The sequence below is a fragment of the Leptonychotes weddellii genome, chromosome X (genome assembly GCF_054177405.1).
Source record: "Leptonychotes weddellii isolate Sample4059 chromosome X, ASM5417740v2, whole genome shotgun sequence".
Classification (NCBI taxonomy): domain Eukaryota; kingdom Metazoa; phylum Chordata; class Mammalia; order Carnivora; family Phocidae; genus Leptonychotes; species Leptonychotes weddellii.
Window position 1 is genome coordinate 102,862,606 of NC_138385.1, and position 26,867 is coordinate 102,889,472.

General features: G+C 45.4%; 2 protein-coding genes across 5 annotated transcripts in view; both read right to left on the reverse strand.

The window, feature by feature from the left end:
• STS (steroid sulfatase) overlaps positions 1-26,867 on the reverse strand; it is a 137,391-nt gene that overhangs the window by 34,004 nt on the left and 76,520 nt on the right. For all 4 annotated transcript variants that reach the window (XM_081809216.1, XM_081809217.1, XM_081809215.1 and 1 more), the window contains one exon: positions 2,513-2,650. In XM_081809216.1, coding sequence (XP_081665342.1) covers positions 2,513-2,650 — 138 coding nt within the window. The remainder of the gene's footprint in view (positions 1-2,512; positions 2,651-26,867) is intronic.
• On the reverse strand, positions 12,222-14,519 carry LOC145717909 (uncharacterized). The gene is made up of 2 exons (XM_081809218.1): positions 12,931-14,519; positions 12,222-12,897 (listed from the first exon to the last, which is right to left on the reverse strand). The coding sequence occupies exons 1-2, from the start codon at positions 13,969-13,971 to the stop codon at positions 12,679-12,681; spliced, it is 1,260 nt and encodes a 419-aa protein (XP_081665344.1). The 5' UTR covers positions 13,972-14,519; the 3' UTR covers positions 12,222-12,678.

Sequence of the window (26,867 nt, forward strand, 5' to 3'; positions counted from 1 at the left end):
ATCTCGTCTTGCTCCTCACGCATCCCAAGATCCATCGGCCAGGGGTCATCTGGTCATCTCCCTGAACCGACGCGCTTCACGGCAGTCATAATGTGACTTTCTTAAATCACGTATTACTTTGTAACCGCTTCCGTTACTGTGATTTACATATGTGTCTCACCGGCAGCCGCTTACCTACTTTGGAACGTCGCAGGCCTTCAGCGGAAGAATAAATAAAAGGCTGAATGCGTGCATGCAATACAACCCATCACTCCATCCTTAGAGACGCTGTCAACTCTAAAATAAAATAAAAACGACTCTCTCTACACAGGCCATAACCTCGCTGAAATACGGCGATACACCTAATCTTAATCTACGGGAGTAGAAGTTTTCACTTCTCCCTACACTAAAATAAGAGGATGAACAGAGGGAGGGCTGGTCGGAAGAGGGGCTGCCGGGGATGGTTAATCCTGCGTCGAGGAAACACGACAGGTCATTCACCCGACCCGCATCAAACAGCATTTGCGTGCCGCCCTCTGCCGAGGTAACAACGGCAAGCAAAGGAAAGGGCCGTGCACATCCTATGAAGGTCATCCAGACGGGCACTCAACAGGAATCTTTCTGTCCGAGGTTCCAGGGAAACAAACGTGTGAGCAAGGTCCCTGCCCCGAGGTGCTCCGAAGAGGACGGCAGACACACATATGAAGGTGTAAAGAGAAGTACATGGTAGGCATGTTTGGGACAGATAACACACTACCCTCTCTCCACCTCTCTGCCTCACTGCTCTGTGACGCAGAGCGATCCAACTCCTTCTCGTTGCGGGACAAGCCGGGTGCTGTTTCTCACCCCCAGTGCTACGGTATTGAGTATGCGCAGAGCTAGACGCAGAACAAGAGAGCAAGCACGCACCGTGGCTAACTTCTTCCAGGCTTGCCAACTTTGCAAACATTTCTGGGGCCCCCGGGCCTCCTGAGGCTCTCCTTGTCGTATGCACCACTATTTCTTGTGCCTATAAATATTGATGCCTTTACTAAATTCCACGGTCTTGGTTTCCTGATTCCACACACTCAGTCACCCACCCACCCAAACACCGGCTGACCCTGAGTTCCTCCAGGGCACAGACCACATTTTATATTTATTTTTGCGTCAGGCCCAGGGCCAGATGCACAGCCCAATCAATATTTCTAAACCAATTAATGGACCAAAGCATCCTATTTATTATCCTTTCATATCTTTGGAGGTAAACTCGGATTCCCTGCATCCCTGGGAATCTCTGAAACATCCATATGAGAGAATATAAAAGGGCAATCAAGCACTTTTTCACCTTATGCTAGGGAAATTTTACAGTCACCTGCTTTCCTGGGTGTTACACATCTTGTTGTCTTAGGGAGGTGGTCCCCACCACCTGGGACATGATGAGTCACCATGGTCACCTCCACTCATCCTGCCCCACGGTGCAAAAACCCACAGCCACCGCAGATTCGGGTGGGTGTCCTAACCCTTAGCACAGATATGCCCCTGTGGGCCTGTCGTCTAAGTCTGTGGAATGAGATACGTATGTCTTGTATTCACCGAATGTGTGCACGCTACAAGCAACCTGGGATCAGTGGCTGGGTCTGATCTACTTTGGACTACCTCACATCCCCAACGACTAGTCTGATCGGTCTTGGTGGTGGCTTAGCTGAGGCTGTGTCGGGAATGAAGCATGAGCCCGAAACGCTACTGCACATCGAGGTCGGCAGAATAACCATCTCCCAAAGAGGGGCACAGCCTCATCCTCCAGAACTGGTGCCTCTGAGACCGTCCACAGCAAAAGAACTTTGAAGACGTGATTAAGAACTCCGAAAAGGGAAAATCAGCTGCATGACTGGGTGGGATAAGTAGAATCATAGCAGTCCTTCAGGAACCATATGTTAGAGTAAGTGAGTGAGGGAGATGACATTATGGAAACAGAGGTCAGAGAGAGAGAGGAAGGGAGGTCCAAAGACTTGTGCACTGTTGGCTTTAAAGATGAAAGAAGAGGTCATCAGCCAAAGAACGCAGGTGGCCTCCAGAAGCTGCAAAAGACAGGAAATCAACTGCTTCCCCAGAGCCTGCAGAATGACACAGCCCTGCTGTCACCCTGATTTTAGACCAGTGAGACCCATCTCAGACTTCAGACCTCCAGAACAATCACTTTAATAAACTATGTTGTTTTAAGCCAGAGGTCTGTGTTATTTTGTCATAGTGGCAACAGGAAGCTAATACACAGCTTTATTGTTTTAACCAGCTATCCAGTATAGAGGCTGAGTTTACCCTGGGTGAACATGCCTTCATTCCAATGTCCTGACCTACAAAGTGTGCTTTTAATCTCCGTGGGGACCGTTAACAGAAATGGCAACATGGTCACTTCCCTGGTCAATGCCTGCAACGCAGTCAGGTCCTGTATGCTGCGAAGTAGCAGAGGGACAACATCAAAGCTCAAAGATCAAGGCAAAGTGCCCAACAGGTGAGCTGGGAGGCCAGAGCTTACCGGTGTCGGCAGATTCCTCACCTTTATAGATTCCGTTACTGCCTCCGTGGACTTCTCCCTTGGTGCTCACCTCTTCCACATGGGCTCCTTGATCCGAGGTGAAGTAGACGAGGGTGTTATTAGCCAGTTTCAACTCATCGAGAACATTCAAGATCTGCCCTGAAGGGGAGAAATGTTCAATTTTAATACAGTTCCATCTTTACAAAAGAAAGGGAGATCATTTGCTCTTGACTTCTCTGAAGATGGGAAGGAAATGCTCCCGTACACGGCAGCTAACCCACATTGATGCCAAGAGGGATGCAATGCAATCAGAAAGCCCATTTGTGGCAGGGTTCTTAGAAGGTTTAGTCATTGAACCAAGTGTCACCTAGAAGCACCATTTGAAACTCTAGGCATTATGGAGTGGTTCTGTACAGAGACATGAGAAAGCATTCTGGAAAATCAGGCCCTGAGATCATGACCCACTTAGAGGAAGGTGCAATGGGTTCTGAAGATATAAAGAAGTCTACCAGTTTCCCTTATTCAGTGCAAAACACCAAACCATCAATGTTCTTTTTTTTTTTTTTTTAAAGATTTACTTATTTATTTTTGAGAGAGAGAGAAAGCAAGGGTGGAGGAAGGGGCAGATGGAGGGAGAGAATCCTTTTCCTTCTACTTTCCTTTTTCTTGTCACATCTTATTCCCCACACCTAAGATTGTATACTATCCGCCCACATAGCAATGCTTCAACACAATCACAGTTTCGACAAAAGCAGTAAGAGTAACAGGTACCATCTACTGAGCAGTCTCTGCCCGCAAATGACTATTACACACTCTCTTATTTAGACACTTGAAACCCTGTGAGTAAACAGTGTAGGCTTCCTTTCTCAGATGGGAGGAACTGCGCTCTGTAAGGACGGTGACCTGCTCAAGCTCACACTAAGTTAGGAAGTTGAAGAGCCAGGAAGTAAGGGTTAAACCTTATTCCAAAGGCCAGATTCGAAAACCTTACATAGTTAACTGGATGGACTCAATGAGAATCACAGAGCAGTAAACAACATATAAGGGGAGAAAAATAGAGACACCTACTGAAATACTCCTGGATAAAATGGTATCATAGCCGCTTGTCTTCTTCAAATTAGTAGAGGAAGAAGGGAAGGGAGGATGGGGTATAGATTAAACAAGATTAGGCATGAGTTCACGGCTGTTCAATGCACATCAGGGACACATGCAAGTTTACTGCACTTTTCTGTCTACTTTCTTTTATGCCTAAATTTTCCATAAGAAAAAAAATAGATGCTGCTTGAAGACAGAAGGGGCTGAAATATGGATGATCTGATTAGGACGTTGCTGTCCGCTGTCAGATCAGAAGTAAATGAGGGTCAAACTAGAGGAACACAATTTGTAATCTCCACAGAGAACCATATACTCATATGCTGCCGGTTTCATTTCGTAAGTTAATGCATGCACTTATACTCTGATTGAGGTATTAGGGTCTGACTCCACTTTTGATGCTTGACTGCGAAGAGCTCTCAAGCCTCGCCAGTCCTTATTTGACTTGTGCCCAATGAGTCAATAAGAAAGCCTGGGTGCTGCCCCCTGCAGTGATGTGGGAGATTCAAGCTATGCCAGTCCCTGCCTGAATGCCCCACCCAGTCCCTGCCTCCTCCCACCATGAAAGGTCAATCATTCTCCTTTCCCATCGCTCTCAAGCTATTTTCAGACCAGCCTGGGAGCAACCTTGCTCTCCCACCCCCAGAAAGCCTCATTATGTGAGTAATAAACCTTTTCATAGACTCTTGCTATAAGTGTGGCATCATTAGTCTAGACATGGGAACCAAATTTGGGAGAGGGACCATCTCATTACTGCAGGATAACCCACAGCAACTGAAATTTTATAAGGACGCCAGGTATCCCTTGCAGCAGGGATAATAAGTGAATATGAGCACATCCACATAGGTCATGCCCCAGTGGGTACAAGCCCTCTGCTTTGGGGCTGCACCTTTACCTATGTGGTCCAGAAAAGGAGGACAGGGGCTGCAGAGTCAACTCTCCACAGAGGTGGCACGGATGACTTCTGAAGCAAAAGCAAAACCCAAGTCATCTGTTACAAGACATATTTTTTGCTATTTCATTGCCAATGCCACCGGCTATGGTACGTTCAATCTTTCTCAATTTTTTAACTCATATAATAAACATTCCAAGAAGCCACACCATATACATAAATGCCAGACTCAGAACCAAGGAATAAGATGCATGAGGGCCATTTTAGATTTGTCTCCCATGATAAATCATTATCAGGCAGACGTTGATTGTGGTGTTACTTGGTACAGCAAAGCAAATCACCTGTGTGCTTGGGGATATTTGGCTCTAACACTAATTTAAGCTGTATCATTCTGAATATGGTAATTAGTTTAATGAGTTAAAGTAGGGAGCAGAAATAAGACAATATAACCCCCACTTATACTTTGAAGGAAAAATGCCCCTTTTGACTCATACAACAGTTTCTAAGTAAAATAATACAGACTAAGCAGTTAGCAGAGGACTGAAGATTTTACTTCCTTGTGTTGTAATTAGTATTTTGCAAAAGGGTGTGCAACCATGCACCTCCATTTCAAATATAATTCACCTTTCATATAAGAAACTTTTTTTATTATTTTTTAAAAAATTTTTTTTAAATATTTTTTTTATTTATTTGAGAGAGAGAATGAGATAGAGAGAGCATGAGAGGGGGGAGGGTCAGAGGGAGAAACAGACTCCCTGCTAAGCAGGGAGCCTGATGCGGGACTCGATCCCGGGACTCCAGGATCATGCCCTGAGCCGAAGGCAGTCGCTTAACCAACTGAGCCACCCAGGCGCCCCAAGAAACTTTGTTTTAAATGTGCCATCCATGATAATTTGTATGGACACAAAACCTGCATACAAATATTTATAGCAGTTTTATTTATAATTGTCAAAACCTTGGAAACAACCAAGATGTCCTTTAGTAGGAGACTGGATAAACTACAGTCCACCAATGGAATATTATGCACGCTAAAAAGAAATGAGCCATCTAGCCATGAAAAGACATGGAGGAACTTGAAATGCCTGTTGTCTGGTGAAAGAAGCCAATCTGGAAATGCATATACTATAGGATTCCAACTACGCGATGTGCTGGAAAAGGCAAAACTATGGAGACAGTAAACAGATCAGTGGTTGCCGCAGCCTTAGACGGGGAAGGGAGAGGGCGGTGAATAGGCAGCACAGGGGACTTTTTAGGGCAATGAAAGTATTCTGTCTGATACCATAATGGCGGGCACATGTCATTATACCTCAGTCCAAATCCACAGAATGCAGGATTCCAACAGTGAACCCTACTGTAAACTATGACGTTTAGTCGGTAACAATGTATCAGCATTGGTTCATCAACTGCAAAAAATGTACTGCACTATTTCAAGATATTCTAAGGGGAACTGTGTGCAAAAGAAAGGGATAATATGAAAACTGTACTTACTACTCAATTTTTCTGTAAACTTAAAACTGCTCAAAAAATAGCCTGCTACTTTTTAAAAAGCACCTTTTCAGATACAGTGTCCCATCCAAGACTCCCTCATCCACATATTCAACCACGTATTAGGAAGCACCTACTGAACATGGGCTTTGTGCTGAGGGCTGGGGCCTCAGAGCCTCCTGGAGACCCGTTTTCTTTGTTCAAGCTAGCTACAACTCCTTCTTACCATTTCCTTGGCAGGCTCTTTCCATCTCCAGATGATCCTGTGGTGGCACTTACTACCCGGACTCCTTCTACTGAAGTACATACTATATCTTTCCCCATCCCAACATGGCCCCCCTTCCCCGGGGGCATTTCCTCCAAATCCCAGTACTCCAAATGACCATGTTAAGATATTCACTTTGTCCCCATCAATTTTTCTCATTCATTGCCTAGAGTGATGACTTCATCTTTTTCATCAAAATGCCCTATACAGCTGGGCTGGGATTAATACAAGGGAATCTAGCTGAGGTCACCATGCATCTACAAACCATACAGTATTTGGCCCAATGTGTGCAGAAACTGTCAGATTTCTGATTTCCTTTGTGTTCTTTCTTCAACAAAAGATGCACTCTGGATCCCATACAGTTTAGGTCTTATGCCAGAATCTCATTTGTAAAGCCCAGAGTCCATTAACTGTTTAAATTTTCATAAGATTGATCCCATAAAGGTCTAACATATTTCTCTCCTAAAAATTCTGAACGGAAATCTCCCATGAGAACAAATGCTGGTGTATTATTCTTGTTTTCAGAGCAGTGTGCTGCAAGTCAGAGGTCCACAAATATTATTTTTCAGTAAGGTTCTCAAGGTGTAATGATACCAATTCATACAGGATGATAGTTCTGAATTACCGATGGTGGGCTGCAGGATAGCTTATAAATGAAATGTGTTATTTCCAAAGCTTTCGCACATTGTTCCCTGAATGAAACAAATACAGAAAATAAGCCATTTCAGGAGCACTTTGTTATTTAACTGGGGACAAGAGCGAGCTTATCAAAAAAACAAGAACTTCAGACCAGAGTTTTGTACACTGAAGGGACACAACTTGGAAATGTACAAATGTGGCTCCTTCCTTCTCCAGGTGTGAATGTGGCTTCCGGAGGAAGCCTAAATTCAACAGAGTTCCTTCATTCCATTTATTCATTCTACAAACAAGTGGTAAGCCGCTGTTGAGAATCAGGCGGTGGCACTCCATGCAGGAGACAGAAGGCTTCCCGATGCACACGCCAAATTCTACGTTTTGCTCAAGAAAGAAGCTATCAAACAGAACTAAGTACTCAAGCTCTGCCTCCTGGCTTCTAATAGGACCAGACCTGGTTTGAATCCTAGGTCCCCAGAGTGCTCAGTGGGCTTCTTTGCTTCTAAGTCAGAGATAATAATGTGAAATAGTTAAAGTGTTGCCAGGAGGCACCAAAGGAGGAGAATTTCATCCCAAACAGCCCAAGACTGGTCCCACTATGATTGCTCAATGCACCCTAGCTCTTACAATGGGCTTAAAAAATGGGCTTGCCTAATTGAAGACTTGTGATTTCAGCTGATTTGGCTTTCTCTTTTCTCCTACGAGGTAGGTCAGCTCAGACAAAATATTGGAGCAAAATGCTGTGAAGTAACTATTTACCCTTTTGGAAGCACTGTGCTCAATTAAGGAAAAAAAATGTCTCAAGCAGCCACAAAACATGAATAATTAAGAAAATTTCTACCTACTCAACATGACCCCAGGGAACACAAAGAAACCCTAAAAAAGGCCCCCCAAAACTATTTTAGTAAGTGTTTTATCTGATCAACAGGTTAATGGTGGAACTGAAATAATCCGCCTGGGGTTGGAAGCTGAAGATAAATAAACGAGAGTAGCTAATTATAGCCCCTAGTGGTGGGACTCTCCATCGGGCATGTGCAATGCTTGGAATTGGTCTAGAAAGCTGGCTTTAACCTGTGTCCTCGTGCTCTCCCAAATCCATCATTGACTGGCACAGAGAAATCTGTCAGTGGCCCTAAAGAGGCAATTCTTTCTTGGCTTATGTAGGACTAGAAGTATAGCCAACATCCCATATATCAGGACATATCAGCCAATGTACAGATAGATTTATTTTATCTCTGGTTGGAAGCAATGCCCATTGAATTCAGGTAAACCTGACCTAGTACTTCCTTCCAAAACAAGATTTCCAAAACTTTGGTCCTGATCTTCTCTATGACATGGACCTCAGAGATTCCCCCAGATGGGGCACTGGAAAGCCTATGAGTTATCTACAGTATAAAATCAAGTTCAAAAGCTTACACATAAAAAAACAGTATATGAGCAAAAATAAAATTCCTGGGATTGGATTATTTATCTGCCCTCCTTTTTTTTTTTTTTAAAGATTTTATTTATTTATTTGAGAGAGAGAGAACACATGAGAGGGGGGAGGGTCAGAGGGAGAAGCAGAGTCCCTGCCGAGCAGGGAGCCCGATGTGGGACTCGATCCCGGGACTCCAGGATCATGACCTGAGCCGAAGGCAGTCTTTTAACCAACTGAGCCACCCAGGCGCCCTTTATCTGCCCTCCTTAAGTCACCAGAGATACGAATATGATGCGCTGGCTTCCGTGGTGTGGAGGGGAGAGTTGAAGTTCTTTGTTATGACTTTTGTTTTGTGAGGGTATTTTTAGAGAAGAGCAAGCAAAATATTGTAAAAGGTAAATGGACGTTGTGGCGTTCTGCCTTACTAGACTCGGATCTAACACAGCTACTGCCTGAAATGCAGTCTGGGTCTCGATTATTCGCATGGTGCCTGTATGTGAAGGTCTAAGGAGGCTCCGAACATCAAAATCTTGCAGGATGATTTCAGACACTAAGGAAGTGGGGGCAAGAGGGTGAACACCCCCGCGTTGTATATCCATGCCTGAGTGATGCGAGAAGGATGCCGGCTTCCGCTGTCACTAATGACCAAGCAAGAGAAAAGGGGCTGGAATGCTCTCCCCGGGAAGCGACTGCTGCGAGCATGGCTGCCACACGTGGATTCTGGAGGAGCCGGGGACCATCCCTCCCAAGGCCTTTAATAGAAGGATAACTCCCTCCCTGGCCGCCATGGGTGAGATATCCATGGACACGCCCAGTGCCAGATCTTGTTCGATTTCGATTCAATCAGACTCACTATATCCATTAACGTGGGGATCACCCTTTCATTACCTCACTGACTTTCACATCTCCCAAGGGAACATGAAAATTTCCCTCAAAACATGTTTAGAAGACATGCCTCATCATTTTTGCAAAAAGCTATGGGAAAGTAACCCAATGTGACAGCAAGACAGTGATCAGGCTGCTTTAGGCATTAATGTAGGTATTTTGTTTTTCGTTCCTCTGGGTGATAAAGACTAATAATCAAGACCTTGTATTTAGAACATAGGTTCCCTAACGCATTCATACCACACATCAGCGTTCTTCCACTTTTAATGGGCTGATCGATCACCTTGGGAACCACGTTAACATGAAGACTCTGATTCAGTACATCTGGGGCCTTCGGAACTGCTAAAACACTCCTCAATGACACCTGTCTGAAGGCCATACTTTTAGAAGAAAGCTTGTATGTGGCTAAATGTTTAATAAACACTAACATAAAATAAAAGGACATGGTTGGTATTTTACGGATTTCAGGAACTGCAACAATATTGAGATTTGGGTACAGTTTCAATTTCACACCTAACTTTTACACCCAGGAAAGAAACATAATAACGTAGACTCGGGATTATTAGGGCAGTTAGGAAATGGAAAAGCCTAGGATTTCAATGTTGCTTTTCTACAGATAACCCTTTGCTCACTTTTGCTGGAACTTCTCGCTCCAGTCAGTTTTTGTCGGAGTTCCCCTTGTTTCTGGGAAATGCATTCTTATTTTGTGCTGTACCTGGTTGTTATGATAATGTTGTGATTTCCTCCATTAAGCCTGTCTCTGCCCTCATCACAGTTGTAATGTGTGATTTATCCCCTGCACCTGCATCTGCTCTCACCATCTGGGGTGCTTTCATGGCTCAACTCCAAGATTTTCTTGGGTTAAAAATAACCTGTGTTGTTGTTTTTTTTTTTTTCCCCAGGGCATTGCATTGGCTGGAAATAATCTGAATAATTCCAGCTCGTCTCATTCCCGGTGAGCTCACCGGTGTTCTCCTGCGTCAACGAGGAAAATGCACGCAGAAGAACAGTGTCACTGTGTCTGTTCACTGCAATCACACACATGTGTGGGAGGAAACCCAACGCTGGCACACCTGTGAGCCAGGGGAAGCCACGCCGAGTGCATGCTTGAGGTCACTGTTTCCCTAGGGTCCTAAACATCACAGGGCTGACCTGGGCAGCGGGAGCTCCAACTACTGGTGGGGAACTGTTCTCAAGGGCACTGCTCAGAGGGAGCATATGGTCTTCCCACTCTTGATCGGGCCATGCCATTTTACTTCCTGCACTTTACTGTCTGCTAAAAAATAAGGTTTGGGGGCTCTAGGGGCAGCCCTTTGCTCTTTTGAATGGCCACCGGCTGAACCTGCCCTGGGGAGTTATCCAGGCTGTGTCATGGTGTGCAAGGTTGAATTGTTATTGTGATGCTCAACCACACCATCCACACTCACTTTTATTTTAGGATTGGGTTTTTTGTTTGTTTGTTTTTTGGCATTGGGTTCTACCATCCATAAAGCTGAAGGTACACAATTGAAAATTCTGTTTCCTTTCATGGACACCCTGCACGTAAATCACAGAGTCAAGCCCTCCTGGGCACCCTGGCTCACACCACACCGAGTTCCTCTCTTGGGTTTTGCTCCTAATCAGTGTGACCTTCAGGTTTCCTTATGTGCAGCTCCCCTGCAATGTCTGCCAAACTCCAGGGTGAAGGGCTGGCTTGATGGGGAGATCTCAAGCTCCTAGGGGAGAGTTCAGTTGTTCCTACCACGGCTCTGGGCAGACGGACTCTTCTGGAGAGTGTGAGGTCCAGAGCGCGCCATCTCAAGTAGAAGCTATAGTAGCAATCATATTAAAAGATGGTGTGAATTCATGTTTACTTTTTCATCACAGACTTTCTTCTCATCCATGAACTATTTCCAAGAGTTTGAGATCTCCCTATCAAGCCAGCGCTTTGCCCTGGAGTTCGGCAGACATTGCAGGGAAGCTGCACCCTGGTAAACTGAAGGTCACATTGATTATGAGGCATAATATGCACATTTCAAGCAAAGATGTTTCACACATCTGGGAAACAATAATAAGTAGTCATCGTAGTATTTGTTGAGCATTTTGAGCAAGCCAGGCACCATGCATTGTGCTCTAAACATACGACTTCACAGAATCTGATTCACTGATTCCACTAATTCAAGCAGGTGGAATAAATCTCTACAGGGGGACCGTCGTACCCGATCTTCTGACGAGCCCTGAGTGGGTCCTGACTTAAAAGCAACAGGTATTCAAGAGTCCAGATATCCCTCCAGCTCATGGAGGTGCCGCTCTATCCTGGCTGGTGGGCAATCACGCACAAGCTACTTCACCCCTCAAAACCTCACTTTCTCACCTGTAAACGACACATGATAAAAATACCTCCCCGTAAACTCATTAATCCACGTGCAATGCTTCAATAAGTTACCAGAATATCACCAAATGATTTCACAGGTTATGGACTGTTGGTCAATAAACGTTTCTCATTCTCACACTGGTGGTTGCGGCTAACATTGGTATTATTAAAATGCGCCCACATGTTTTATTAATCCTGTTTGAATTAATTGGGACTTGATTTCCTGGATAATTTATGATGTTATTTTCTTTATGGAAAGGATTTATCAAACAGCATTAAAATCGATTCCTTTTAATTCGAGATGTAAATTCAAGGTAATATAATATCCGCCGAAGCCCGAGAACGTGAAATTAAGCTTTGGGCTTTGTAAAAACGGTAACACTCCTACAGAGTTTATGAAACCCAGAGGTTAATGATTTATGAACTAAATTAATTTGGAGAACCAGAATCAATATTCCACACAATGCATTTACAGCTACATATTACAGCAAAATGTTTGTTGGGATTGCCAGATGTGCCTTGGTCCTGCCCCGGTGACCTTCCCCTTGTTTCTCCGTCCCCTACTCTGTAGTCTTTACACCCCTGGGCTAAGGATGCAAAAACCCCTTTTTGCAGAAAATGGACTACTTTGCCACAAATGCAGTTTTACTGGAAACTCACATAGGAATGGAAGAGAAAGGAAAATGTGCACCGTACACGTTTCCTTTATTCTTCCTGCCTTGTCATTGGGTTTTTCTGATACTGTGATTTACATGAAACTTTCCAGATATGCATTCGTGCAGTGCACACATACCATCAAAAATTGGTTAATGGAGAAAAGCATGCACTGTTGAAGATAAGGATGAATCTGTTAGAACAAAGCACCTGGAATGAAGGCAGTTGAGAGCAGAGTCTGGGACCGAGCACAGCAACTATGCAGCGTGTCCAAAGGGTGGGCAAATGGGTCAGACAGAGTCATGGAGGAAGAGACAGGAAGTAACTTTAAGAGCGCCACCCATACAAGACAGGGGAAGAGAGATGATTAGATGGTTCTAACTTTATGTCCCTGGTGGCCCTAATGTGTCTACGTCTTTAACCACACACTATTTGGCTCTCTGGTAGGAACTGTATCCTTTACTCTTTAGAAAGTGCTGAGCACAAAGCCTGATAAACATGCTTGGGGAGCTCATGTCCAGTGGGCACCAAGAGTCTCACTTTCCAAAGCCAGGAGGCTGCCCAAGTGCACAGATGACCAATCCTGCTGAGCAGATGGTGACGGAAGGCCAATGGGCTCTGCAGAACTGACCTCCAGAGGGCCGATGGGATCTGCAGAGTTGACCTCGAGAAGGCCAATGGGATTTGCAGAGTTGACTTCCAGAGGGCCAATGGGATTTGCAGAACTAACCTCCAAAGGGCCAATGGGATTTGCAGAGTTGACTTCCAGAGGGCCAATGGGATTTGCAGAACTAACCTCCAAAGGGCCAATGGGATTTGCAGAGCTGACCTCCAGAGGGCCGATGGGATGTGCAGAACTGACCTCCAGAGGGCCGATGGGATCTGCAGAGTTGACCTCGAGAGGGCCAATGGGATTTGCAGAGTTGACTTCCAGAGGGCCAATGGGATTTGCAGAGTTGACTTCCAGAGGGCCAATGGGATTTGCAGAACTGACCTCTAGAGGGCCAATGGGATTTGCAGAACTAACCTCCAGCGGGCCAATGGGATTTGCAGAGCTGACCTCCAGCGGGCCAATGGGATGTGCAGAACTGACCTCTAGAGGGCCAATGGGATTTGCAGAGTTGACCTCCAGAGGGTCAGTGGGATTTGCAGAACTGACCTCTAGTGGGCCAATGGGATTTGCAGAGCTGACCTCCAGAGGGCCAATGGGATTTGCAGAACTGACCTCTAGCGGGCCAATGAGATTTGTAGAGTTGACCTCCAGAAGGCCAATGAGATTTGCAGAGATGACCTCTAGAGGGCCAATGGGATTTGCAGAACTGACCTCTAGTGGGCCAATGGGATTTGCAGAGCTGACCTCCAGAGGGCCAATGGGATTTGTGGAACTGACCTCTAGAGAGCCAATGGGATTTGTGGAGTTGACCTCCAATGGGCCAATGAGATTTGAAGAGCTGACCTCCAGAGGGCCAATGGGATTTGTGGAACTGACCTCTAGAGAGCCAATGGGATTTGTGGAGTTGACCTCCAGTGGGCCAATGGGATTTGAAGAGCTGACCTCCAGAGGGCCAATGGGATTTGTGGAACTGACCTCTAGAGAGCCAATGAGATTTGCAGAGCTGACCTCCAGTGGGCCAATGAGATTTGCAGAGCTGACCTCCAGCGGGCCAATGAGATTTGCAGAGCTGACAGTCACAAGCCTGGATGTCATCCTTCTTCCTAAAATAAGGGCAAGCCCTGCGACCTCTCCCATGGTTGCTATCAGAGCAGAAAGCCAAAGCGATACCAAACAGCAGGCAAATGGCATTTCAGTCAGTGAGCTTGGGAAGCGATAGCCCTGGCCTATGACTTGCCCTTCCAGGGCCACCTAGACCCGGGTAGGAGCAAGGTAAGAAGAGCCTTCCACCAAATAAGGAAATACTTCAGGTAGGACCGTGGAGCAATCACAGGCGGGGGGATTGAAAGCTTTCTTCCATGAGAATAACGGCCCGACTCCGGGAAATGGCCTTTCTGAGGCTGGCCACCATGGCATGGGAATGAACTCCAGAGTGAGGTCGTGAAAAACAAAGGTGTGGACAAAGCCAAGCAGAGGCCACGTGCAGAGCCACACTAGCTATAGGGGATCTCTTGACTGTTGGTGAGACTGGCTGGAAGGAACGACACAGGATATTCATGTTCAAGCAAATACAGACGCAGATGAGTGCATACTCTGTACTATGGATCCCACCCATATTCATCAACCCTTGTGGCTGTCCTGAGTCCATTTACACCGTTCTGGTCAAGGATTCCCTTTCTCTTCCCCCAGTCTAATGGATTGCAACCTGCATGGGCCAATGATATATGAGCAACACCCGCTCCTATCCACTAGAGCTGGGTTTTGTACGCTCCTATCCACTAGAGCTAGGGTTTGTACGGAATCCTCCCCCTGCTGGGAAGCCCTCCTAGAAAGACCCCAGTGCATAAAAATGACAAAGCATTCAGAGACAGAGGCATCCACCCTATGTGTGAATATGGTAATTCCTCCCGTGTCAAAATAAATCACAATGTCCTCTGACTTCTTTTCCTCCCCTTTGCTTAGCTGCAAGGCAGCACGAAACAAAAGCAAAATGTCAAGTTGTGTAAACAAGGCAAAATGTTTTTTTTTTTTTTCCTCATAGTCCTCGAGGCTTCAGAGATTGTCAAACAAGTTTATTGACTGTAGGTTTTCTTCTGCCTAAAGTGCGGCATATTTACTTGTTAAAATTCAGACGCATAAATGCATTTATCCGATGGCTGTTACTGATGAAACTTGGCAACATACAGCAGAGCCAACAAAGGTATCTGACAGGCAATTCCACCTTCCAGTGATTTAAGTTAAAATACTTAAAATGCTGTAATTCTGTCATATTTGTTCTCTCCCGAGTATTGTCTTACTTCAGAATGAAACGATATTATGACAACAGTGTTCTTTCATAACCACTTTCTATTAACTGGAGATGTGCACATACGCAGAAGTTACATTTTGCCCCCACTGGCTCAAAGGAGATTTTGCAGGTGAATGTCACTGAGGATTTGTTCTACAGTTTCAGGAACTGATAAACATCAGAGGCCCATGGGTGCGCCTACAGTTGGAGACGTTAAATGAATGACATAGAGTGTGCAATACAGCGAACACCCACTTAACTCCAAAAATGACAGACATCTGTCCCCATTTTAACTCCCTGCATCGATGGTGTCTGCGGTATCCAGTGGACAAGATCTGTTTTGGATCGAGAAGGAGTCGTTTATGGAAATACGCTACTTTATAATCTGCCTTCACTTTTTTCCTACTGCTCGGGAGCAAATAAAATGACGTACAGAGTCCTGCCATAAAGAAACTGTCCTTCCCAAATGCTTGAGTCCCTAAGGAAACAGAAGAGCCCTGAGCCATCACTGTCTCCAGCCCGGAGCTCCGGCCACCACGTTGAGAAATGCGGCTCCGGTGCCTGAGCTCAGCAGTCAGCTCAGAACACGGACGGTGAGCAACCAGCAGACTCTGAGCAAACCTGAATTTCCGTTCCACAGGGCTCCTTGGAGATGCAACTCTTACAGACTGTAGGCACACAGTCATGCTCCAATCATCTCCAAGGACAGAGACTATGGAAAGATGGCGATTCATTCTGTTTTCTCACGGGCAGGCAGCAAACCAAAGGTCCCAAGAGGCTGGTCCATGAAATTGTGCCCTGGGACATCTATGGCCGTGTGCTTCCTGCCTCTACCAAACAAGTATTAGGAAGTCGGTGCAGAATGACAGGAGGAAGTGAGTGGAAGGTGTGTGTGCGGCCATCATAATAATAACAGCACACTGTCGAGGTCTTCATACATCCCGGGCATGCTTCAAGACATCTCAGCAACACAGGCAGGGGTATAATCCCATTTCACAGATGAGCAAAGAGAGGCCCAGTGAGAATGGTAATGTGCCCTGGCTTGCCCGCCAGGGGGTCCTGGGGCTGCAGCAGAACCTCAAGCATCTGGCCCCAAAGTCTCTGTCCTTTCCCAGCACTCCTGCTGCCACCACCATGCACAAGTCACATGTCATGAGGCCATCCGTCCCGCTTAATACCATTTGGGGCACAAAGGCATGGTCTTGGGTCTGAATTCCGCCCCTGCCCCTTGCAAGCTGTGAGAGCTTGCTGGGGCAAGCCACTTCCCTTCCATATGCCTAGGTTTCCATATCTGCAAAGCGGACTAGTGAGGGCCTGTCCTCAGGGGACTGGATGAGGACTAGGATGGATGCATAATGCCCGGAGAGAGAAGGTGGCCCCGAGTAAATATGGGGATGCTTATTATTAGTAGCATTCAGTGTCATTATGGCAGGGGGCAGGTGGTAACGCTGTGGCAAAGGGACATCCGGAAATGACAGAGGAAACCGGAAGAGACAGGAGATGCAAACACATGACCCTAAGCCTCCAATTTAACACAGCCAAGAACAGTTGACATCCCTAACGGCCTTTTGAGAACAGTCTTATTAGGTGGACGAAAGGACCGAGCTCATGAATTGCTTGCTTTTTATTAAATCATATGTTCAGTAACATGCTAGAAATGTCTTCTAATGATCCCTAATTGTTCTTTTCCTGTTCTAAATGCAAAAATCAATGTAGCTTTAACACAGGTTGTTGAATATCCTGGAAACAAGGTGAATATACGCTAGTTTCTGCCCCCTTCCTATCCCTAACTCTCTTTAAAAGTGAAACAACTAATCTGGAAGAAATACAAGTGGAGACCATCAAGGGGAAGCAGAGCAGGGTTCCAGGAGCACACCTGGAGCTTTGGGAAGCAGGTGGGATCACCAGTGAGGTCAGGATGCCCCATGGCATCAGCCACCTGCTCCCTCCTTGGTGCCCAGGAAGATGGTGGGGAGCAGAGCAGGAATGTCCTGCTGGGGACATTTGGGGACAGCCTCTCCCCTATGTGATCTCAAGGGTTTATGTCCCTGGCCAGGAGGAGAAAAAACACCTGAGAGGAACAGGTAGCGGGAGAGGGGTGCAACAGACAGTCCTGCATGCCCTAATGTACTTTAGCACCAAATCTACTGGTGACGACGCAGGGATGAACCTGTCAGCGCTGCTCACTCACAGAGCAGACCTTCCCTGATGCATCGTCTCGTGCTGGTCACCCTGGAAGGTGACCACTGGACTACACCTACCTGGCTGAAAGCAGCCACAGGGTTCTCTTTAGTGCGAACTCTGCAAAGGCCTTGCAGAAAGAGCCTGACCTGATGCCTGCTGCCCAGAGGCAAAGTACAGCCCTGGGACACCACATCCCATCTTCCTTAACAACCACGCTAGCCAAGAGCGCTGAGCACCTGAGCCCAGTAGCCATAGGCAAATGGTCACACACATGTTCCTTTCCATACTTTACGTACCTAACAGTAAAGCATGAGACCATACACATATCTGGAGGAAACACAAGAGAAAAGGTACGTAATTTCGTAGGTAGAAAAAGCCTTTTTAAAACCCATCATCAATCCCCGAAGTCACAAAGGAGAGGCTCTTAACTCTGACCACAGAAATTCACCACAAAAGGGTCTACAAATAAAATGAAAAGACAAAAAAGCAGGAAAATATTTGTAACATACAACAAATAAACTACTAATGTCCTTAATATGTAAAGCGCCCATACAAATCATTAAGAAAAAAAAGATGGACAATCCAACAGAAAAGCATTCAAGAGATACAAGAACGGAATTCTTAGGAGAAAAAACATAACTGTGGATGAAAATGTATAGTTTCAATGGCAGGTGTAACAGGAAGGAAAACTGAAATGGTGAAATAGCATTTTTCACCTGAGAAATGTAAAAGTAAACATCTTTTCAGAATCATAATATCTAGAGTTGTTGAGATTATGAGAAAATTAGCATTCGCACAGATAATCAATGGGTGCCCCACTGTAGAGGGTCATCCGTGTCCTGTAAACCATCGCTCACAAGGAAGTCCTCAAACATACATCTCAGAAAGTGACAATAATGGAAAATCTTGGCACAGCTGATTTTATTTTCATTTATCATAAATTCATTTACTTTTTCTTCAAGGCTGGGAGGTGTATGAACCTAAATAAAATTATATTCTAGGAACAACACCACATATACGATGTTGAGGAAGCCCCGTATTTTGAAAGTATACATTAAGTGCTCTGACATGGCTGCACTGAACATTTCCTGAATTCTTTTGCACATGTCCCAAAGCTTAGTGCATACTTTTGCAAATCAAGCATGCGATTTTTTTTTTAAAGATTTTATTTATTTATTTGAGAGAGAGAGAACACCTGAGAGGGGATAGGGTCAGAGGACGAAGCAGACTCCCTGCCGAGCAGGAAGCCCGATGCGGGACTCGATCCAAGGACTCCAGGATCATGACCTGAGCCGAAGGCAGTCGCTTAACCAACTGAGCCACCCAGGCGCCCAAGCATGCGATTTTTTATAGTGTCTCTTGATTAAATCAGTTTGACAACTGTGGAGAGAAAATTATACCTGGGTGGGTCCGTATTAGACATCCCTTTACAATTTATTGGTTATCCTCATTTCCTAGATGTCTTCCTCAAGTTTCCACAACCTCATTAGGTATCCTGCTTTCAGGTAAACAGCGGTCTATAAGGACTATTTCATTTCTCTCCTGGCTAGATATGCTGGAATAAAAAATCTGCCCATTAGGCAGGGGTGTTGTAATAGCAGTCCCCGTCAAAAGTCCCTGGGAAGATACTGTCTGTCAGCAAGCTCTATGTCAGGATTATCTTGGTAAGAAGGGCTTATGGTGACAAGACCGGATGTCGTATTTTTTCTGATTCAGAGCTGAGGTGTCACTCCAAGCATATACCCAAGATTTGACAGTCTGGGATAAACTAGTAGAGTTCCTTGTTTTGATGTCTTTTTTTTTTTTAAAAAAAACATCAATTTCCACTTTGGGGAATTAGCGTAACACCGAAGTTATTGAATTAAGCAGATTTTACAAACTCTGCCAAAAAAGTATGCTATTTAGGATGCACTTGAAGAGACACCTGATGTCAAAGGACCGCATGTGTGTACACACACACACACACACACACACACACACACACGTGCATGCTCCCAAGCAACTTAAAGTCTTCTGAAAATTCCAAAAGGGAATTTTCAATGAAGAGAAGCACCAGTGTGAAAATAAAATCCAATCTGTTGCTTGAGTTGAGTTTTAATAATTGTGTCATAGATGCCTTGGGATTCAGAAATGGCGAGTGCTGGCTGAGTAGTTAAACAATACTTTGTAAGTAAACTGAGTGCTATGGTCTGCAGCGGCAACTTGGAGAAGACCAGGCAGCCTTAGCTCTTCATCGGCTCATCCTGGGACGAGGGGCTTAAGAAAATGTGCTGACTCTGCTGCATGAATGACAACAGACTTTTTTTTGTTTGTTTAATTAAAAAAAGAAAGCCAAGAGAAATGTCTGCCCTCTTTAGGAATCAATATAATGTGGCACATGCAATTTTAACAGGTTTATTGTGTCATTCATCATATTAGTAAAGATATTTTCGGGGGGTGATCATCATCATCATCATCATCATTATTATTTCAGAAATCATAATGCTCAATGCTACCAAGTGTGTAGTGATCGGACACACTATTTTGGCACAACTAGGTCCCTTTTCCAGTAATTATCTTCTAGTCAATTTCTTTGTAGAAGTTCCTTCTACACCTCAGGGATTTTCTCTTTATTTTAGGTAGATACAGCACGTGCTTTTAAACTGGTTTGTTACCAGTACTTTGAGTTATCTTTTTTGATGTCAGGAAATTTTAAATTTTATATAAGCCTATAAATATTGTCCTTTACTATTTATCTCTTTGCTTTTAAGCTTAGAAAGAGCTTGCTCAAGGATATCCCGGATAAATAAAGCCCAATCATAATAATGTCCCTGCATTCATTCGTGGGTCAGTTTTCCAAATTCAGTCTGCATGGGGAATTCAGTTAGATGAATGGGAAACAGCAGTACAGCACAAAACAAGATTAACCTTCTAGGTGTTCATATGCCACCCCCGCGAACGTGGGTAAGTTACTCTAGGTTCCTAAACTACAGCTCCCTGAGAAAACTGCCTTCTTTGTCTGGACCATCATCACTTCTTTCCTCTTCTCCTCATCTTTGTTATTTTCATTATCGTCATCTTCTTTATCATTCTTCATTTGTCATCGTTTTCTTCACCACAACCATCATCACCATCACCATCATCATCATCATCTCCATCACCATCATCATCACCACCATCATCACGATTATCACCATCATCTCCATCACCATCATCACCATCATCGTCCCCATCACCACCATCATTATCATCACCATCATCCTCCTCTTCAAAATCATCACCACCTCCATCACCATCATCATCATCAGAACCACCATCACTGTCTCTTTTAAGTGCATGCAAAGCACTTACCACAGTGCCAGGCACCGGCAAGGTGATTATGTCTCCCAAAGTTTAATCATCCTATTGCAATTAACATTATCATCTATTCTTAGCTGTCTGCCTTGAAAGGCCACCTTTACATTTACATGATATTCTCTTTCTGGGCTTCCTATTCTTCTCCATCATTCTATCTATTCTGGAGCCAGTGAGTCCTAGCTTCATTTCTTTATTTTTGTTTCAACTCTACAGAGCACACTTTTAAACACAATGCAAATTAAAAACACGTTTAAGAATTCACAATGCATCCAACCTTGGCTGCAGAAGACTGGAGGTTGTACTTGTTCTACATGAGAAGCTTAAGAGTTTTATGACAAAATGCTTCCATGTTCTGCTTCACACTGCCTAAGAGTAGGGACTGTCCTGAGCATAATTCACTGTGATGTGCCCCACAGCTACAAGGTGACAATGAGTCATGTGTTATGAGCATTTCACTCTTAATACTGCCTTCATGCCATGGAGCTGACAGATGGGGCTTTGCTGTACAGAGCTGGAAGCCAGCATGCTTTAGTGTGCATAGACCACCTCCCTTACTCCCTGAAACCTACTAAAAACCTGGAACTTTGGCTGGTGACCAACCGTTGAAATAATTTTCAAGTCTCCACTGACTGTCTGATAAAACTGGAAGCTCAGTTAACGAATGTGTGGTCCATAATGGCTCTACATTGCTCCCTATAAAGTATACTATTATTCATCCAGTGGCTTGCCCAGACATAAACCTCCACTCTGAAAATGAGTGAAGCTAATCAGCTATTCCAGTCATAGGGGAGCTGAGCTTGGTGTCTTTCACGTGAGCGCACTCCCAAGGAAGGAGCCAGCTGGATGCCCTGGCTCTCCAGTCCCTTGATGTGCTTAACACAAGAAGCTTGACTTCTTGTCCTTTATCCAAACCCCTAAAAGCACACCACACACCTGTGCATACCTGTAATGGTTCTACCTCTGCCATGTAAACACTTTCACATCTTCCCAGTCTTCCAATACCTTCCCTACATCATGTTTGGACGTGCAACCCATCACCTCCCAAGCCACCAGCGCCCACCCCCCCCCATTCTTCTCATTCCCCTGCCGTGGCCTGACACTTGGGTCATTCCCTAATGCCCCAAACTCCAAAGCTGAATTGTCTTTTGTGATATTCTCTGGCAACATTTCAGTTATCAGTCAATTCAATGATCCACCTCCTGCCTCAACATTGGACTGAAAATTACCCAATTCCACATCTTGAGCCAACACCCGACTCCTGGTCTCCCTCCAAGCAGAACAGAGCTCAGACAGAGTCCAGTAACTTATCCCTCTGCCCACATCCCTCCATGCTTCTTGAAGGAATATCCAACCCCACTGACCCTGAGCTCCTCAAATATCGCTCATTCAGCAACCTCCTACAGCCATAAAGTTTATAGTAGCTAAATGCACTTGTGTCTTTTCACTTCTTCCTAGTTGGAGTTGATTGTCTTTTAAAGTGTTCTTTACCCCTGAATTCTGATACCCCATTTCTCCTACTCTTCTTGGTCTCACGGGTTCCTTTGTTTCTCTTTTGGGGATTGTTTCTATTTTGCCCTTCCTTTGAATGTTCTACCTGGCCTTCCATTTTCAGTATGCATCAGAAGCGAACACATTATTTTCACGCTTTAGAGGGAGGCCACATTTACCAAGAATAGGAGTGTTTAAAAATTCAAGATAGAAAACTGATGTATTGAATCCCAAAGGAAATACACAGCATTATGGCCCAGATTACATTCCTTAGAGAACAAAAGAATCACAAAGAGAATATTGCCATTGCTTTCTTAGACCCTGTAATGCTAGCTGATGAGAAGTAGAAACATGGAAGTTTATTTCTAAACTTTCACCTTGAATTTCAATGCAAGTAAACCTTGAGTCATGAGTTACTCAACTGCTGTCAATATCCTTTCAAAGCAATCTTATCCACTCCCACAGGTGGACCATTATTATCCACACAGGTAAAAGAAAGCCACTATTCCCAAGCAATCTCAGCACCTCGGACAGGGCCTTGCAAGTATCAGGCACCTGACCCCCCTGATTTCTCCCTTAAATATGATTTATTGAGCCCCTGCCGTGCTCCTGGTCTGCAGCATTCTAGAAGCAAATGTCTTCTGCATGAACCCAACCAGAGCACTTTGGCCCAGGCAAATGGGACCTACGAAGTGAGGGGTTATCCCCTGCACACTACATTTCAGGGTCTCACAATGGTCCTAGAAAGAGTCGATGTTTAAATGGATAATCCATTAGACTCATGCCCAAAAAGCCAAACCCTGGTTAGAATTATGCCATGGGTCTGAGGGGCTTTGACCAACATCCAAGTCTCCTCATTTGCTTGTGTTACCTGAGGTTCTTGCCACTGTCCTGATCTGCTAAATGAGACCTTCCAATTTATTCTCCATTCCTCAGGATGGATTTGATGTGTGGCCATTGATACTGCATGCCACGTGCTCGACTATACGCCAGACACGGAAAGGAGGAATTCGCGCTGTACCATAACCCCCAACTTGTCTTGCATGAACCCATCTGTTATTTTTCCTTCCGGTTGGCTGTGTGCTCCATCCCTGCACCCAGAGAAGGTGGCACTGTCCAGCCCCACAGAGGGAAAGGCAGGGAGAAACTGAGGATCAGTGTATCTAGCACAAGCAATAGCAGGTACGAGCATACTGAGCTATCACAGATACTGAGCAACTGAAAACTCACTCCTGAAGACTTCTCCATGCCACCAGCAAGGTTGGTGCTTCTTCCACTAAAGAAAAAAGGCTTACGGTTTTTGTTTGAAAAAAAAATCCCACGTCAGCCACCGGATCCCAACGCTTGGAAGTGGCAGGAACTTTTTTTTTTTTTAATTGGAAGGTTTGATCTGAAGCTAGAGATTTACATCAGCATTCACTCATTGTTCTCAAGTTGCATCTCTCTTTGTAGGATACAGAATTTGGTACTTGAATCCTGAACAAGTGCTGATTTATGATGCCTTCCCATGGCTCTCTTAATAGCATGGGGCTCTAAGTAAATGCTGAGTGCATGCAAGTTCCACCTGAATCTGAGCCAACACCCGACTCCTGGTCTCCCTCCAAGCAGAACAGAGCTCAGACAGAGTCCAGTAACTTATCCCTCTGCCTACAGCCCTCCATGCTTCTGGAGGTGTCGTCTAGATCGGTACAAGCCACAGAGAAGAAACCAGTGACAGCAACCACCTCCATCCCTCCACCTGCTCCCTCTGCCCCGTTCCCATTCACAGATCTCAAGTAAATATCACTCCATTTCCGGGAGAAGATAAACAGCTAGGATGGCAGGCCCCCAAGATACTCGGTGCACATTTGAACACACTGTGATTTTGCCCGTTTGTTCCTCTCCAAATCTCTACGGCTTCAGAATTACTTGGGATTGAAAATCGCACTTTGCGACGGTGCCCCTACTGCCCCCAGGATTCGACGGCGGGGCTATCCTGCTGAAATGACATGGTGGGCTGTGTCCACTGGCCCTGTATGCCCGTCCATCCCCTCTCCAAACTCTCAAGCGGCTTATCTGCATCTTCACTGGGACACTCATTCATCACTTTCCGCGCTGTGTTACTTCAAGATCTCCTGGAAGAATCTTCGATCCCTCCGTGGCTCCTACCTTCCCTTACATCAAGGGACTCGTCATGATTACACTCCCCCTCCAAAAAAGAAAAGAAAATTAGGCACACAGTATTCAACAAACGTGAGTAATGCAGGAATGAGCGCTATCCCTCTGATTGATTGTTGACCAGCCAGCGCTCATGAGGAGGCCTTTCTCGTTCCAGGGAGAGTGGTGGAACCAGGTGCAGCAGCCTTCATGCTCTATGGGAACACCTGCATTCGGGTTCCTGCTCATCCCTTGCATTAATTCTGTAAGTACTACACCTGAGGCCGGCAGGTGCATCAGCCTTCAGCAACCCTCACCTGCCTTACCTGCAGAATGGAGACAAGGAGCATACCACCTGCTGGAACGATGGCCCACGGCACAAAGGAGGGAATGCGTGCAGGCTCCAGGGCTTGGTGTGGGGCACTCCCTGAGCCCGCAGTCACTGAGATTATGAAAGAAGGCTAACCACCCCGCGGGTTACTTAGAGGGATTCTAGATCCAGGGTGTGAGCCACCCACGTGGTGTCTCGGCAGGACCTCTTCTGTGGTCCTCACTCCAAAGCTACCTGCTCACTTCCATCAGTGACTATAACCATGCAAGACAGCGCCATCACACAGCTAGGAATAAGGCAATAAACACAAGGACGTGGCATGGGAATGGCCCTGGAGCACAATTAAGTAGTAAAGGTGCTTCTGTTGTGACTATGCCTTTCTAGGTTCAGAGAAACCTGCAGTGGAGAAAGTTAGGCTCCATGTAATTAGGCCGCATCCAACAATTTTGAAAGACAATGCTCCGAATGGCTGAGATGTGCCCTCTGCAGCTCTCCGCTCCTCTCTCAGGGGCCTTTCCTGCAAGATGCATCATTTTTAAGCAAATATCTCCATCTTATTTTATTATGTAATTATTGAGAACACTGCAGTCCCCTCAGCCTCATAAGGAAAGGCTTTTCTTGGAAAGAAGGGATGTTCCTCGAAACGCTCAGATGTAGTGGATGGGTAAAACAGCAGAAATATCCCAAGAAATTAACGTCATGGCTTAGGGGGAGGATTTCATTTTTTGGCAAAAAGAAAAGCACAGAATCATCTACAAATGGGACATCAGGTTCTAACGCAGATCTCAAAGACTGAAAAACACTCTCTGTTTTGTTCTAGAGGGGACCCAGAGTAGGAAAACACTGAAAGTCAGACTTGCTAATCAGTCAGGGCACGCATGTGTGGCATGATAATGAAATAAAAATTAATCAGTCCGCTTGATGAGACCAGCATGAGCTCACGTGCTAGCCCACAGACGTCTTGGAGGCGTCTAAGAAACCTGTTACTTAAAATATAACACTCATCAAGGAGATGAAATATTCTACTGACTCACACCGCGAAGGTGTGGAAAACGTACAGGGATTCACATGCAACATTTAAAGAAGCAAGAACGAAAAGAGGCAGGCTCATCCTGGTGTATGGGAGAGCCCTAGTACATGCATCTGTTCTGTAAACCTCGTGAAGGGGAATGTTGCGTCACAGGGACTCCCTTTCTGTTCTTCTACAGAATCACAGACCCTCGGAGAAGAAAAACCGAGGACTTGCCTCATCTGAATTCTTCATGTAAAGATGACAGACCTGAAGCCTAGAAACTTATTAAGACATCTCTCCAATTCACAGACTCTGTAGATGGAGAGCTAGAAGCTAGCATAAGGGTCCTGTCCTCTTGTTTCTTAAGACGGTGCTGCTTCCGAGATTCAGCAAAACGAAACAAACCAAAACTTGTTCTTGTCATCACCAGAGTAGGCTAAGAGCATCACATTCAATTTGCAGCTTAAGACAAACCAACCAACCAAAAAAAAAAGAATGCTCCTTGGCAATGATCAGGTTATTTCCAAAACATCTAGATGAAAGAGTTAAAAACTATTAATTTGGTACACGAAGAAAAGGAGGAAGAATGAGAGAAGGAAAAAAAAAAAGAGGAAAAGAAAAGAAACACCTGAAAATCCTAAGCAACCTATGGACTGGTGACATTTGGACAATGGTGTGCCCTTTTGTCCCCAGGGATTGTGCAATGTCCACACAAGAGAGCATGTCACCGGCAAAGACAGGCGCTGAGTGACGAGTTCAGAGTCCCCTGGGTGTTCCCCTGCCTTGCTTCCCCTGCACGCTACAGAACAGACCCGACATCGCTCAGCTCTGCCAGAGAAAAGCAAAGACAGCAGGGTCCTGATGATCTCATGGAGATGGAGAGGACACTTTTTTTTTTTTAAAATAAGAAGTCTTCCAAGCACCTCTGGAAAAACAATGGCATGTTTTTCAGGAAGAGAGCAATCTGCTTAGGAAGGAGGAGACAGGACACAAAGAATGAGACAATCTTGGCGTCCTGGCAGAGGCGGCCACAGAACGCTGGCCCTAGAAGACGCAAACAGTGGGTTCCGGCGCCAAACAGAACGGCATCGCCAGGAGACCCCGCAACAGCGTGCCACGGCTGTGCATGCCCGTGGTCTTCTGCAACCCCAAACCTGACACTTATCCAGCAACGCTGCGGAAGACACAGCGTTGCGCACATCCCATTGTTAACAGGCCCCGCGAGGACAAAGACTAACAGTGCGTGGGCTCCTTTTCTCCATTAACCTGTGTTTGTCGGCCCCCAGACCCAGTCTTCCCCTCCGATGAGCCCT